Consider the following 14,744-nt stretch of genomic DNA (forward strand, 5'->3'; position numbering starts at 1 on the left):
TGGGGTATAGACTGATGATTCTGTAGTGAGCTGTGATGATTCTGTAGTGAGCTGTGTGTGGGGTATAGACTGATGATTCTGTAGTGAGCTGTGTGTGAGGTATGGACTGATGATTCTGTAGTGAGCTGTGTGTGGGGTATGGACGGATGATTCTGTAGTGAGCTGTGTGTGGGGTATGGACGGATGATTCTGTAGTGAGCTGTGTGTGGGGTATATGGACTGGATGATTCTGTAGTGAGCTGTGTTCTATAGTGGGGTATGGACTATAGTGATGATTCTGTAGTGAGCTGTGTGTGGGATTCTATAGTATAGACTGATGATTCTGTAGTGAGCTGTGTGTGGGGTATAGACTGCCTATAGTGATTCTATAGTGAGCTGTGTGTGGGGTATAGACTGTGTGTGGGGTATAGACTGATGATTCTGATTCTATATTCTATAGTGAGCTGTGTGTGGGGTATAGACTGATGATTCTATAGTGAGCTGTGTGTATGGACGGATGATTCTGTAGTGATGGACTGATGATTCTATAGTGAGCTGTGTGTGGGGTATAGACTGCCTGTATTCTATAGTGAGTGAGCTGTGTGTATAGACTGATGATTCTGTAGTGAGCTGTATGGACTGCTGTAGTGAGCTGTGTGTGGGGTATTCTATAGTGAGCTGTGTGTGGGGTATAGACTGCTGATTCTGATTCTATATTCTATAGTGAGCTGTGTGTGGGGTATAGACTGCTGATTCTGTAGTGAGCTGTGTGTGGGGTATAGACTGATGATTCTATAGTGAGCTGTGTGTGGGGTATAGACTGATGATTCTACAGTCTTACCTGAACCGTGTGTGGGGTATAGACTGTGGACCATGGCCGGATGATGAACCACTTGCATGTACTGGGGCGGGGCTACCATGTGATTGACATGCTCCCCAGCCTCTGATTTGTGGAGTACACTGATCTGGGCAGGGCAAGAATAGAGAGCAAGGTTATAGGTATAATAAGATAAATGTCTCAGAAAATATAAGAGTAAAGTACAAATAAGGACTATTAGACACAGAACTATCAGAGGTTTTCTGGCTAGAGCAAGAACATAGAAGGAAAGGGGTCTCAAGTCAGGAATTGTCTAAACAAATATAATCTCTAAAAGCACAGGAACATTGGAATCCCTATATCCTTATCATTCCATTCTCTAGTCCACTGACCTCCAGTGTGAACTCATTGCTGGTGTAGCGTCCGTTGAGCTCGGAGCAGGTGAGACGGAACTTCCTGTCTGGGGTCTGGGTGGGGTGCCAGTTGTGGTAATGCACCTGTCTGATCACCTGCTCATAGTTGGACATGGAGTCCACACCTAAGAGAGATGGTGGACATGTTTCTATGGTCACTACCAGTTTCATAGATACAGGGGTTATGGTTATAGAGGAAGATAGGGGTTATGGTTATAGAGGAAGATGGGGGTTATGGAGGAAGATGGGGGTTATGGTTATGGAGGAAGATGGGGGTTATGGTTATAGAGGAAGATGGCGGCTATGGTTATAGAGGAAGATGGGGGTTATGGTTATAAAGGAAGATGGGGGTTATGGGTATGGAGGAAGATGGGGGTTATGGTTAGGTGTTTGCATGGTAACATAGATGGAGACATGCCAGAGGTGGAGTTGGGGTAAGGGTCAGAGGTTATATATGGGTTAGAGGTCTGGAGGTTAGATATTGCCATGGTAACTTACCGTATATAGACATGCCGGAGGTGGAGTTGGTGGCGTCCAGGTGTTTCCCCAGCAGGGTGCTACGCTGCAGCTGGAGACCCTCCTGCTCCGGCCTCAGCTCCTCCCCCAGCACCAGGATGTCACAGTAGTCCAGGTTATGGATGATCTCCTCCTGGACCCCCAGCCTGCCCGCTGAAAAACACACACACACACACACACACACACACACACACACACACACACACACACACACACACACACACACACACACACACACACACACACAGTTGAATGCATGCGCTCACACATACAGACCTGCTATGTTAATTTGATCCGTCTGTTGCACAGCAGGAATTACAACTGGTAGTGTATTGGAGGTTTTAACAAGGCTTCTAAAGGTTGTAGTTTCACTTTAAAATGTCCACACTGCTGAATCTGTAGGATTTCTGACCATTATGGGGGGTTACTAGACAAGCTGTTTTGGTCTTTTTTCCACTCCTGCACGTACTGTTGATGTTATTTAATGTTACATACTACCTTTCTATTTGTGCAAATAAACTAAATTAGATTTATCATAACAATAAATGATTCACCACCTACAAAAATGCAATCCACACAATCCTCACACTGCTGTGAGAAGCAATGTCAATTTAAGATTGTGCATCTGTACACAACAATATTATCCAAGAGCATTTTTTAAAACACTATTCCACACTAAAAAAAATTAATTAACAAGCTATTTTCCCCAAAACGCTGTTCAAAAACATTGTTCAAAAACTCTTCAGCTGCATTTTTAACGACCTCTGTTGCTACACACTCAGCCAGCCTGGGTGTCACAGAGTCTGCTGTAGAGTTAGGTTAGCCACAGTTCTCTCGCGCTCCCTGCCTCTCAGCCTGCTGTGTTCTCTCCTGGGGAGGGGTAACACCTGGCATGCCCACTCAACAGCCTCCCTACGGAGAGGCACTCCTCAAAGCAGGGGCAGTCCTTGGAAGAGCAGGGGTCCGGGGAGACCCTGGTTCTCCTCTATCCCTGGCTGAGGCTTGACTGATCTCAGAGCTGTGCTAACTGAGGGAAGGAGGGGAAACATCTGGAGCTGAGGAGACCCCCTGAGACATGCAGACTAAGAGAGAGATGGAATACTGCACCATGGACAGGAGAGACTGTTTAGAAAGGAGTGGAGATACAGTGGAGAGGAGAGAATGTTTAGAAAGGAGTGGAGATACAGTGGAGAGGAGAGAATGTTTAGAAAGGAGTGGAGATACAGTGGAGAGGAGAGAATGTTTAGAAAGGAGTGGAGATACAGTGGAGAGGAGAGCATGTTTAGAAAGGAGTAGGGAGGAGAGAATGTTTAGAAAGGAGTGGAGATACAGTGGAGAGGAGAGAATGTTTAGAAAGGAGTGGAGATACAGTGGAGAGGAGGAAATGTGTAGAATGTTTGGAGATACAGTGGAGAGGAGAGAATGTTTAGAATGGAGTGGAAATACAGTGGAGAGGAGGGAATGTTTAGAAAGGAGTGGAGATACAGTGGAGAGGAGAGAATGTTTAGAATGGAGTGGACATACAGTGGAGAGGAGGGAATGTTTAGAAAGGAGTGGAGATACAGTGGAGAGGAGAGAATGTTTAGAAAGGAATGGAGATACAGTGGAGAGGAGAGAATGTTTAGAAAGGAGTGGAGATACAGTGGAGAGGAGAGAATGTTTTGAAAGGAGTGGAGATACAGTGGAGAGAATGTTTAGAAAGGAGTGGAGATACAGTGGAGAGGAGAGAATGTTTAGAATGGAGTGGACATACAGTGGAGAGGAGGGAATGTTTAGAAAGGAGTGGAGATACAGTGGAGAGGAGAGAATGTTTAGAAAGGAGTGGAGATACAGTGGAGAGGAGAGAATGTTTAGAAAGGAGTGGAGATACAGTGGAGAGGAGAGCATGTTTAGAAAGGAGTGGAGAGGAGAGAATGTTTAGAAAGGAGTGGAGATACAGTGGAGAGGAGAGAATGTTTAGAAAGGAGTGGAGATACAGTGGAGAGGAGGAAATGTGTAGAATGTTTGGAGATACAGTGGAGAGGAGAGAATGTTCAGAATGGAGTGGAGATACAGTGGAGAGGAGGAAATGTGTAGAATGTTTGGAGATACAGTGGAGAGGAGAGAATGTTCAGAATGGAGTGGAGATACAGTGGAGAGGAGGGAATGTTTAGAAAGGAGTGGAGATACAGTGGAGAGGAGGGAATGTTTAGAAAGGAGTGGAGATACATTGGAGAGGAGAGAATGTTTAGAAAGGAGTGGAGATACAGTGGAGAGGAGAGAATGTTTAGAATGGAGTGGACATACAGTGGAGAGGAGGGAATGTTTAGAAAGGAGTGGAGATACAGTGGAGAGGAGAGAATGTTTAGAAAGGAGTGGAGAGGAGAGAATGTTTAGAATGGAGTGGAGATACAGTGGAGAGGAGTGAATGTTTAGAAAGGAGTGGAGATACAGTGGAGAGGAGAGAATGTTTAGAAAGGAGTGGAGATACAGTGGAGAGGAGAGAATGTTTAGAAAGGAGTGGAGATACAGTGGAGAGGAGAGAATGTTTAGAAAGGAGTGGAGATACAGTGGAGAGGAGATAATGTTTAGAAAGGAGTGGAGATACAGTGGAGAGGAGAGAATGTTTAGAAAGGAGTGGAGATACAGTGGAGAGGATAGAATGTTTAGAAAGGAGTGGAGATACAGTGGAGAGGAGAGAATGTTTAGAAAGGAGTGGAGAGGAGAGAATGTTTAGAAAGGAGTGGAGATACAGTGGAGAGGAGAGAATGTTTAGAAAGGAGTGGAGATACAGTGGAGAGGAGAGAATGTTTAGAAAGGAGTGGAGATACAGTGGAGAGGAGAGAATGTTTAGAATGGAGTGGACATACAGTGGAGAGGAGGGAATGTTTAGAAAGGAGTGGAGATACAGTGGAGAGGAGGGAATGTTTAGAAAGGAGTGGAGATACAGTGGAGAGGAGGAAATGTGTAGAATGTTTGGAGATACAGTGGAGAGGAGAGCATGTTTAGAATGGAGTGGAGATACAGTGGAGAGGAGAGTGTGCTGGTGTAAGGAAAGAGTAGAGCATGAGAGATTAACAAATACAGAGAAGAGGAGAATTACACATGGAGGGCAAACAATGAAACCTGAAAGAAAGAGTGAGAGTAGATGTCATATGATGGAGAGAATGGAATCTGTATTTCATAGTGTATGAGATCGTGTGTGTGTGTGTGTGGGGATCTCCAACTATCCTACTGCTGCACTGAGCCGTTTAACACACGGTGACACCTACTCCACACGAAGTACAGTCTAATCCTGTTGTGCAAGTCACAATTCTTACTAAAGGAACTGTGAATGGTGGGGGAGGCAGAACAGAGCCGGCCTGTACTACTGACATCAGACTTGTCCTCCCTCCCTCCCTCCCACTATCCCCAGCTTCTACAATCCAGTCCAGTCCCCCCCCCCCCCCCCCACTGACTAAGACCTCTGCCTACCAGACAAATGATTGCATGGGTTCCTGCCTGGCTGAACAGCAAATGGAAATGACATTTAAATCCCGTCTCTAGTCCTCTCAGTGCGGAGTCTGGGAACAACACAGAACAGCAGTGCTCTGCCTCAGCCTCAACGCTATAGCTGCCAATTAGACGGGGATAACCAGAGCGAGAGGTTTCACTCACTCCATTGTCAGGAAGGTGGAAAACACTCTGCAGCGCTTTCAGGACTCAGCCTCTTTCTTTCCTCCTCTCGTTCTGCAGCTGAATTGGAGACCACAGCTGGAGGCTATATATTAGCCAAGTGTTGTGTGACTAGGAGCGTGTGGTTAATGGTGTGTGCGTGTTTGGGAGAGAGAGGAGTTGATGAAGTTCCAATATGACAGGAGATGAGCTCTTCAGAGTCTAAAGACTTCAACCTAATCAAATAGTTTTGTGGTGGTGAGCAGTGTGTCCCCTTTGGACCAGTATTATAATTACAAGCCATTCCCCTCTGCTATTCTCTGTCTATTTCTCTCTCTCTGTTTGGTTTGCACCCAGTATCTATCAATTTCTCCCTTTACACACACACACACACACACACACACACACACACACACACACACACACACACACACACACACACACACACACACACACACACACACACACACACACACACACACACACACACACACACACACACACACACACACAACTCTATGCCTGTACCCTGTACCTGTATGGTGTGAGGCTGTGTCTCCCTTGGTGACAGTACTGATGATGTGAAGGTCCTGGAACAGAGTGAGTCCGGCTGGTCCTCTGAGGTCAGCTGCTGGCCTGGTCAGTCTGTCCACCCCAGCTATGGTGATCCTGGGTTCACTGGGCTGCAGCACCATCACCACTGCATCGATGTCCGGGATGGAGATACACGTGTCCTCCCCAAAACACCTGGGAGGTCGAGGAATACAGAGATGGAGAGAGAGGAGGGAAGGGTTAACTCTGATTAAATAGAATGTGAATGTATGTTTCAGTATGTGTTTGCTGGGTATCACTTCAGGTATGTGTGAAATATAAGAGCCATTGAATACTTAGATACTTTGAGAATGTGTGTGTGGGCTAATTCCAGGAATCAGCAACCTTGAAAAGGTTGAATAAGCCTCCACCTACTACACTGTGAGGCTGACTGAATGCAGACATCTGTGAGGCAGACATCTGACATAGACATGCATAAATAACCTGACACATACTGCATAAACAATGCAGATTAGACATCAATCAATGAGAAACCACAGGAGCAAGATACAATATGAGAGAGAGAGAGAGAGAAAGAGAGAGGGAGGATGAGGAGAGAGGTAGGGAGGCTTAGAGAAAGAGAGACAGGGGGAGGCTGAGGAGAGAAAGAGTGAGGGAGAGAGAGAGAGGGAGGGGAGGCTGAGGAGAGAGAGAGGCTGAGGAGAGAAAGAGAGAGAGACAGATGGAGGGAGGCCGAGGAGAGAGAGAGAGGCTGAGGAGGGAAAGAGAGAGAGACAGAGGGAGGCTGAGGAGAGAAAGAGAGAGAGGGAGGGGAGGCTGAGGAGAGAAAGAGAGAGAGGGAGGGAGGCTTAGGAGAGAAAGAGAGACAGGTGGAGGCTGAGGAGAGAAAGAGTGAGGGAGAGAGAGAGAGGGAGGGGAGGCTGAGGAGAGAGAGAGAGACTGAGGAGAGAAAGAGAGAGACAGAGGGAGGCTGAGGAGAGAGAGAGAGAGACAGAGGGAGGCTGAGGAAAGAATGAAAATACAGTTGACAAGGGAGCTGTGAAAGCTGGTAGCAACTAGAGGAATGTTTTTCACATCCATATAGCTGGGGAGAAGGAAGTTGAACATCTGTCAGAGGCTGGGACTGGCACAACAACAGCTCTTTATTCGGTTGGAGCTTTGCAGAAAAATGCACAAACATAAGGAGATTCCGACTCCTTCATAATTACCTGTGATTACCGGTTATATGACATTGCTGCTGGCCTAGTTATTGTTTATTTCACGCCTAAACACCGCTGTAAAAGCCCTCACATGGAACATTAACACACAGGGATTTCACAGTCATATCTCCCCCTTTCTGGTGTAAAAAACATGTTTTCAGTCAAGCGTGGTAGAGCCTAATCTCCATTTCTCTTTTTCTCTCAAGCGGTGATCCACAAGTTGTGTCTTTCCTCGCCTCGGCAGGGTATTGTTGAGGAGGCAGAGACAGTGGAGTGGCAGGGTATTGTTGAGGAGGCAGAGACAGTGGAGCAGCAGGGTATTGTTGAGGAGGCAGAGACAGTGGAGCAGCAGGGTATTGTTGAGGAGACAGTGGAGCAGCAGGGTATTGTTGAGGAGGCAGAGACAGTGGAGCAGCAGGGTATTGTTGTGGAGAGGAGGCAGAGACAGTGGAGCAGCAGGGTATTGTTGAGGAGGCAGAGACAGTGGAGCAGCAGGGTATTGTTGAGGAGGCAGAGACAGTGGAGCAGCAGGGTATTGTTGAGGAGGCAGAGACAGTGGAACAGCCGGGTATTGTTGACGAGAGGGAGCAGAGACAATGGAGCAGCAGGGTATTGTTGAGGAGGCAGAGACAGTGGAGCAGCAGGGTATTGTTGAGGAGGCAGAGACAGTGGAGCAGCAGGGTATTGTTGAGGAGGCAGAGACAGTGGAGCAGCCGGGTATTGTTGACGAGAGGAAGCAGAGACAGTGGAGCAGCAGGGTATTGTTGAGGAGGCAGAGACAGTGGATCAGCAGGGTATTGTTGAGGAGGCAGAGACAGTGGAGCGGCAGGGTATTGTTGTGGAGAGGAGGCAGAGACAGTGGAGTGGCAGGGTATTGTTGAGGAGAGGAGGCAGAGACAGTGGAGCAGCAGGGTATTGTTGTGGAGAGGAGGCAGAGACAGTGGAGCAGCAGGGTATTGTTGAGGGGAGGAGACAGTGGAGCGGCAGGGTATTGTTGAGGAGAGGAGGCAGAGACAATGGAGCAGCAGGGTATTGTTGAGGAGAGGAGGCAGAGACGGTGGATCAGCAGGGTATTGATGAGGAGACGAGGCAGAGACAGTGGAACGGCAGGGTATTGTTGTGGAGAGTAGGCAGAGACAGTGGAGCAGCAGGGTATTGTTGAGGAGGCAGAGACAGTGGAGCAGCAGGGTATTGTTGTGGAGAGGAGGCAGAGACGGTGGATCAGCAAGGTATTGTTGAGGAGAGGAGGCAGAGACAGTGGAACGGCAGGGTATTGTTGTGGAGAGTAGGCAGAGACAGTGGAGCAGCAGGGTATTGTTGAGGAGGCAGAGACAGTGGAGCAGCAGGGTATTGTTGTGGAGAGGAGGCAGAGACAGTTGAGCAGCAGGGTATTGTTAAGGAGAGGAGGCAGAGACAGTGGAGCAGCAGGGTATTGTTGAGGAGGCAGAGACAGTGGAGCAGCAGGGTATTGTTGAGGAGGCAGAGACAGTGGAGCGGCAGGGTATTGTTGTGGAGAGGAGGCAGAGACAGTGAAGCAGCAGGGTATTGTTGAGGAGAGGAGGCAGAGACAGTGGAGCAGCAGGGTATTGTTGTGGAGAGGAGGCAGAGACAGTGGAGCAGCAGCAGGGTATTGTTGAGGAGAGGAGACAGTGGAGCGGCAGGGTATTGTTGAGGAGAGGAGGCAGAGACAATGGAGCAGCAGGGTATTGTTGAGGAGAGGAGGCAGAGACAGTAGAACAGCAGGGTATTGTTGTGGAGGCAGAGACATTGGAGCAGCAGGGTATTGTTGTGGAGAGGACGCAGAGACAGTGGATCAGCAGGGTATTGTTGAGGAGGCAGAGACATTGGAGCAGCAGGGTATTGTTGTGGAGAGGAGGCAGAGACAGTGGATCAGCAGGGTATTGTTGTGGAGGCAGAGACAGTGGAGCAGCAGGGTATTGTTGAGGAGGCAGAGACAGTGGAACGGCAGGGTATTGTTGTGGAGAGTAGGCAGAGACAGTGGAGCAGCAGGGTATTGTTGAGGAGAGGAGGCAGAGACAGTGGAGCAGCAGGGTATTGTTGTAGAGATGAGGCAGAGACAGTGGAGCGGCAGGGTATTGTTGTAGAGAGGAGAAAGTGGAGCGGCAGGTTATTGTTGTAGAGAGGAGGCAGAGACAGTGGAGCGGCAGGGTATTGTTGTGGAGAGGAGGCAGAGACAGTGGAGCGGCAGGGTATTGTTGTAGAGAGGAGACAGTGGAGCGGCAGGGTATTGTTGTAGAGAGGAGGCAGAGACAGTGCAGCGGCAGGGTATTGTTGTGGAGAGGAGGCAGAGACAGTGCAGTGGCAGGGTATTGTTGTGGAGAGGAGACAGTGGAGCGGCAGGGTATTGTTGTGGAGATGAGGCAGTGGAGCAGCAGGGTATTGTTGTAGAGAGGAGGCAGAGACAGTGGAGCAGCAGGGTATTGTTGTAGAGATGAGGCAGAGGCAGTGGGTCAGCAGGGTATTGTTGTAGAGATGAGGCAGAGACAGTGCAGTGGCAGGGTATTGTTGTGGAGAGGAGACAGTGGAGCGGCAGGGTATTGTTGTGGAGATGAGGCAGTGGAGCAGCAGGGTATTGTTGTAGAGAGGAGGCAGAGACAGTGGAGCAGCAGGGTATTGTTGTAGAGATGAGGCAGAGGCAGTGGGTCAGCAGGGTATTGTTGTAGAGATGAGGCAGAGACAGTGCCTCGGCAGGATATTGTTGTAGAGATGAGGCAGAGACAGTGGAGCAGCAGGGTATTGTTGTGGAGAGGAGGCAGAGACAGTGCAGTGGCAGGTTATTGTTGTAGAGATGAGGCAGAGACAGTGGAGCAGCAGGGTATTGTTGTAGAGATGAGGCAGAGACAGTGCAGCGGCAGGGTATTGTTGTGGAGAGGAGGCAGAGACAGTGCAGTGGCAGGGTATTGTTGTAGAGATGAGGCAGAGACAGTGGAGCAGCAGGGTATTGTTGAGGAGGCAGAGACAGTGGAGCAGCAGGGTAGTGTTGAGGAGGCAGAGACAGTGGAGCAGCAGGGTATTGTTGAGGAGCGGAGGCAGAGACAGTGGAGCAGCAGGGTTTTGTTGAGGAGGCAGAGACAGTGGAGCAGCAGGGTATTGTTGAGGAGAGGAAGCAGAGACAGTTGAGCATCAGGGTATTGTTGAGGAGGCAGGGACAGTGGAGCATCAGGGTATTGTTGAGGAGGCAGAGACAGTGGAGCAGCAGGGTATTATTGAGGAGGCAGAGACAGTGGAGCAGCAGGGTATTGTTGAGGAGCGGAGGCAGAGACAGTGGAGCAGCAGGGTATTGTTGAGGAGAGGAAGCAGAGACAGTGGAGCAGCAGGGTATTGTTGAGGAGGCAGAGACAGTGGAGCAGCGGGGTATTGTTGAGGAGGCAGAGACAGTGGAGCGGCAGGGTATTGTTGTGGAGAGGAGGCAGAGACAGTGAATCAGCAGGGTATTGTTGAGGAGGCAGAGACATTGGAGCAGCAGGGTATTGTTGTGGAGTGGAGGCAAGAGACAGTGGATCAGCAGGGTATTGTTGAGGAGGCAGAGACATTGGAGCAGCAGGGTATTGTTGTGGAGAGGAGGCAGAGACAGTGGATCAGCAGGGTATTGTTGTGGAGGCAGGGACAGTGGAGCAGCAGGGTATTGTTGAGGAGGCAGAGACAGTGGAGCAGCAGGGTATTGTTGAGGAGGCAGAGACAGTGGAGCAGCAGGGTATTGTTGAGGAGCGGAGGCAGAGACAGTGGAGCAGCAGGGTATTGTTGAGGAGAGGAAGCATAGACAGTGGAGCAGCAGGGTATTGTTGAGGAGAGGAGACAGTGGAGCGGCAGGGTATTGTTGAGGAGAGGAGGCAGAGACAATGGAGCAGCAGGGTATTGTTGAGGAGAGGAAGCAGAGACATTGGAACAGCAGGGTATTGTTGAGGAGAGGAGGCAGAGACAGTCGAACAGCAGGGTATTGTTGTGGAGAGGAGGCAGAGACAGTGGAGCGGCAGGGTATTGTTGTGGAGAGGAGGCAGAGACAGTGGATCAGCAGGGTATTGTTGAGGAGGCAGAGACATTGGAGCAGCAGGGTATTGTTGTGGAGAGGAGGCAGAGACAGTGGATCAGCAGGGTATTGTTGAGGAGGCAGAGACATTGGAGCAGCAGGGTATTGTTGTGGAGAGGAGGCAGAGACAGTGGATCAGCAGGGTATTGTTGAGGAGGCAGAGACAGTGGAACGGCAGGGTATTGTTGTGGAGAGTAGGCAGAGACAGTGGAGCAGCAGGGTATTGTTGAGGAGAGGAGGCAGATACAGTGGAGCAGCAGGGTATTGTTGTGGAGAGGAGGCAGAGACAGTGGAGCAGCAGGGTATTGTTGAGGAGAGGAGGCAGAGACAGTGGAGCAGCAGGGTATTGTTGTGGAGAGGAGGCAGAGACAGTGGAGCAGCAGGGTATTGTTGAGGAGAGGAGGCAGAGACAGTGGAGCAGCAGGGTATTGTTGTGGAGAGGAGGCAGAGACAGTCGAGCAGCAGGATATTGTTGAGGAGAGGAGGCAGAGACAGTGGGTTAGCAGGGTATTGTTGTGGAGAGGAGGCAGAGACAGTGGATCAGCAGGGTATTGTTGTGGAGGCAGAGACAGTGGAGCAGCAGGGTATTGTTGAGGAGGCAGAGACAGTGGAACGGCAGGGTATTGTTGTGGAGAGTAGGCAGAGACAGTGGAGCAGCAGGGTATTGTTGAGGAGAGGAGGCAGAGACAGTGGAGCAGCAGGGTACTGTTGTAGAGAGGAGAAAGTGGAGCGGCAGGTTATTGTTGTAGAGAGGAGGCAGAGACAGTGGAGCGGCAGGGTATTGTTGTGGAGAGGAGGCAGAGACAGTGGAGCAGCAGGGTATTGTTGAGGAGAGGAGGCAGAGACAGTGGAGCAGCAGGGTATTGTTGTAGAGATGAGGCAGAGACAGTGGAGCGGCAGGGTACTGTTGTAGTGGAGCGGCAGGTTATTGTTGTGGAGAGGAGGCAGAGACAGTGGAGCAGCAGGGTATTGTTGAGGAGAGGAGGCAGAGACAGTGGAGCAGCAGGGTATTGTTGTGGAGAGGAGGCAGAGACAGTGGTTCAGCAGGGTATTGTTGAGGAGAGGAGGCAGAGACAGTGGAGCAGCAGGGTATTGTTGTGGAGAGGAGGCAGAGACAGTGGAGCAGCAGGGTATTGTTGAGGAGAGGAGGCAGAGACAGTGGGTTAGCAGGGTATTGTTGTAGAGAGGAGGGAGAGACAGTGGAGCAGCAGGGTATTGTTGTAGAGAGGACGGAGAGACAGTGGAGCAGCAGGGTATTGTTGTAGAGAGGAGGCAGAGACAGTGGATTAGCTGGGTATTGTTGTGGAGAGGAAGCAGAGACAGTGGAGCAGCAGGGTATTGTTGAGGAGAGGAGGCAGAGACAGTGGAGCAGCAGGGTATTGTTGAGGAGGCAGAGACAGTGGAGCGGCAGGGTATTGTTGAGTAGAGGAGGCAGAGACAGTGGAGCAGCAGGCTATTGTTGTGGAGAGGAGGCAGAGACAGTGGAGCAGCAGGGTATTGTTGAGGAGAGGAGGCAGAGACAGTGGAGCAGCAGGGTATTGTTGTGGAGAGGAGGCAGAGACAGTGGAGCAGCAGGGTATTGTTGAGGAGAGGAGGCCAGAGACAGTGGGTTAGCAGGGTATTGTTGTAGAGAGGAGGGAGAGACAGTGGAGCAGCAGGGTATTGTTGTAGAGAGGACAGAGAGACAGTGGAGCAGCAGGGTATTGTTGTAGAGAGGACGGAGAGACAGTGCAGTGGCAGGGTATTGTTGTGGAGAGGAGGCAGAGACAGTGGAGCAGCAGGGTATTGTTGTAGAGAGGACGGAGAGACAGTGGAGCAGCAGGGTATTGTTGAGGAGATGAGGCAGAGACAGTGGAGCAGCAGGGCATTGTTGTAGAGAGGACGGAGAGACAGTGGAGCGGCAGGGTATTGTTGTAGAGAGGAGGCAGAGACAGTGGAGCGGCAGGGTATTGTTGTAGAGAGGAGAAAGTGGAGCGGCAGGTTATTGTTGTAGAGATGAGGCAGAGACAGTGGAGCAGCAGGGTATTGTTGTGGAGAGGAGGCAGAGACAGTGGAGCAGCAGGGTATTGTTGTAGAGATGAGGCAGAGACAGTGGAGCGGCAGGGTATTGTTGAGGGGAGTAGACAGAGACAGTGGAGCAGCAGGGTATTGTTGTGGAGAGGACGGAGAGACAGTGCAGCGGCAGGGTATTGTTGTAGAGAGGAGGCAGAGACAGTGGATCAGCAGGGTATTGTTGAGGAGGCAGAGACATTGGAGCAGCAGGGTATTGTTGTGGAGAGGAGGCAGAGACAGTGGATCAGCAGGGTATTGTTGAGGAGGCAGAGATATTGGAGCAGCAGGGTATTGTTGTGGAGAGGAGGCAGAGACAGTGGATCAGCAGGGTATTGTTGAGGAGGCAGAGACAGTGGAACGGCAGGGTATTGTTGTGGAGAGTAGGCAGAGAGAGTGGAGCAGCAGGGTATTGTTGAGGAGAGGAGGCAGATACAGTGGAGCAGCAGGGTATTGTTGTGGAGAGGAGGCAGAGACAGTGGAGCAGCAGGGTATTGTTGAGGAGAGGAGGCAGAGACAGTGGAGCAGCAGGGTATTGTTGTGGAGAGGAGGCAGAGACAGTGGAGCAGCAGGGTATTGTTGAGGAGAGGAGGCAGAGACAGTGGAGCAGCAGGGTATTGTTGTGGAGAGGAGGCAGAGACAGTCGAGCAGCAGGATATTGTTGAGGAGAGGAGGCAGAGACAGTGGGTTAGCAGGGTATTGTTGTGGAGAGGAGGCAGAGACAGTGGATCAGCAGGGTATTGTTGTGGAGGCAGAGACAGTGGAGCAGCAGGGTATTGTTGAGGAGGCAGAGACAGTGGAACGGCAGGGTATTGTTGTGGAGAGTAGGCAGAGACAGTGGAGCAGCAGGGTATTGTTGAGGAGAGGAGGCAGAGACAGTGGATCAGCAGGGTATTGTTGAGGAGGCAGAGACATTGGAGCAGCAGGGTATTGTTGTGGAGAGGAGGCAGAGACAGTGGATCAGCAGGGTATTGTTGAGGAGGCAGAGACATTGGAGCAGCAGGGTATTGTTGTGGAGAGGAGGCAGAGACAGTGGATCAGCAGGGTATTGTTGAGGAGGCAGAGACAGTGGAACGGCAGGGTATTGTTGTGGAGAGTAGGCAGAGACAGTGGAGCAGCAGGGTATTGTTGAGGAGAGGAGGCAGATACAGTGGAGCAGCAGGGTATTGTTGTGGAGAGGAGGCAGAGACAGTGGAGCAGCAGGGTATTGTTGAGGAGAGGAGGCAGAGACAGTGGAGCAGCAGGGTATTGTTGTGGAGAGGAGGCAGAGACAGTGGAGCAGCAGGGTATTGTTGAGGAGAGGAGGCAGAGACAGTGGAGCAGCAGGGTATTGTTGTGGAGAGGAGGCAGAGACAGTCGAGCAGCAGGATATTGTTGAGGAGAGGAGGCAGAGACAGTGGGTTAGCAGGGTATTGTTGTGGAGAGGAGGCAGAGACAGTGGATCAGCAGGGTATTGTTGTGGAGGCAGAGACAGTGGAGCGGCAGAGTATTGTTGAGGGGAGTAGACAGAGACAGTGGAGCAGCAGGGTATTGTTGTG

At 50.5% G+C, this 14,744-nt stretch overlaps 1 protein-coding gene across 1 annotated transcript in view; it reads right to left on the bottom strand.

Moving 5' to 3' along the window:
- Positions 1–14,744, bottom strand: part of LOC135553107 (calsyntenin-2-like) — a 509,523-nt gene that overhangs the window by 7,909 nt on the left and 486,870 nt on the right. The window contains exons 12-15 of the mRNA XM_064985212.1: positions 5,894–6,105; positions 1,708–1,878; positions 1,189–1,334; positions 821–944 (exon numbers count right to left, since the gene is read on the bottom strand). Of these exons, the coding sequence (XP_064841284.1) occupies positions 821–944; positions 1,189–1,334; positions 1,708–1,878; positions 5,894–6,105 (653 nt within the window). The remainder of the gene's footprint in view (positions 1–820; positions 945–1,188; positions 1,335–1,707; positions 1,879–5,893; positions 6,106–14,744) is intronic.

This window comes from Oncorhynchus masou, chromosome 13 (assembly GCF_036934945.1).
Source record: "Oncorhynchus masou masou isolate Uvic2021 chromosome 13, UVic_Omas_1.1, whole genome shotgun sequence".
In the NCBI taxonomy this organism is placed as follows: domain Eukaryota; kingdom Metazoa; phylum Chordata; class Actinopteri; order Salmoniformes; family Salmonidae; genus Oncorhynchus; species Oncorhynchus masou.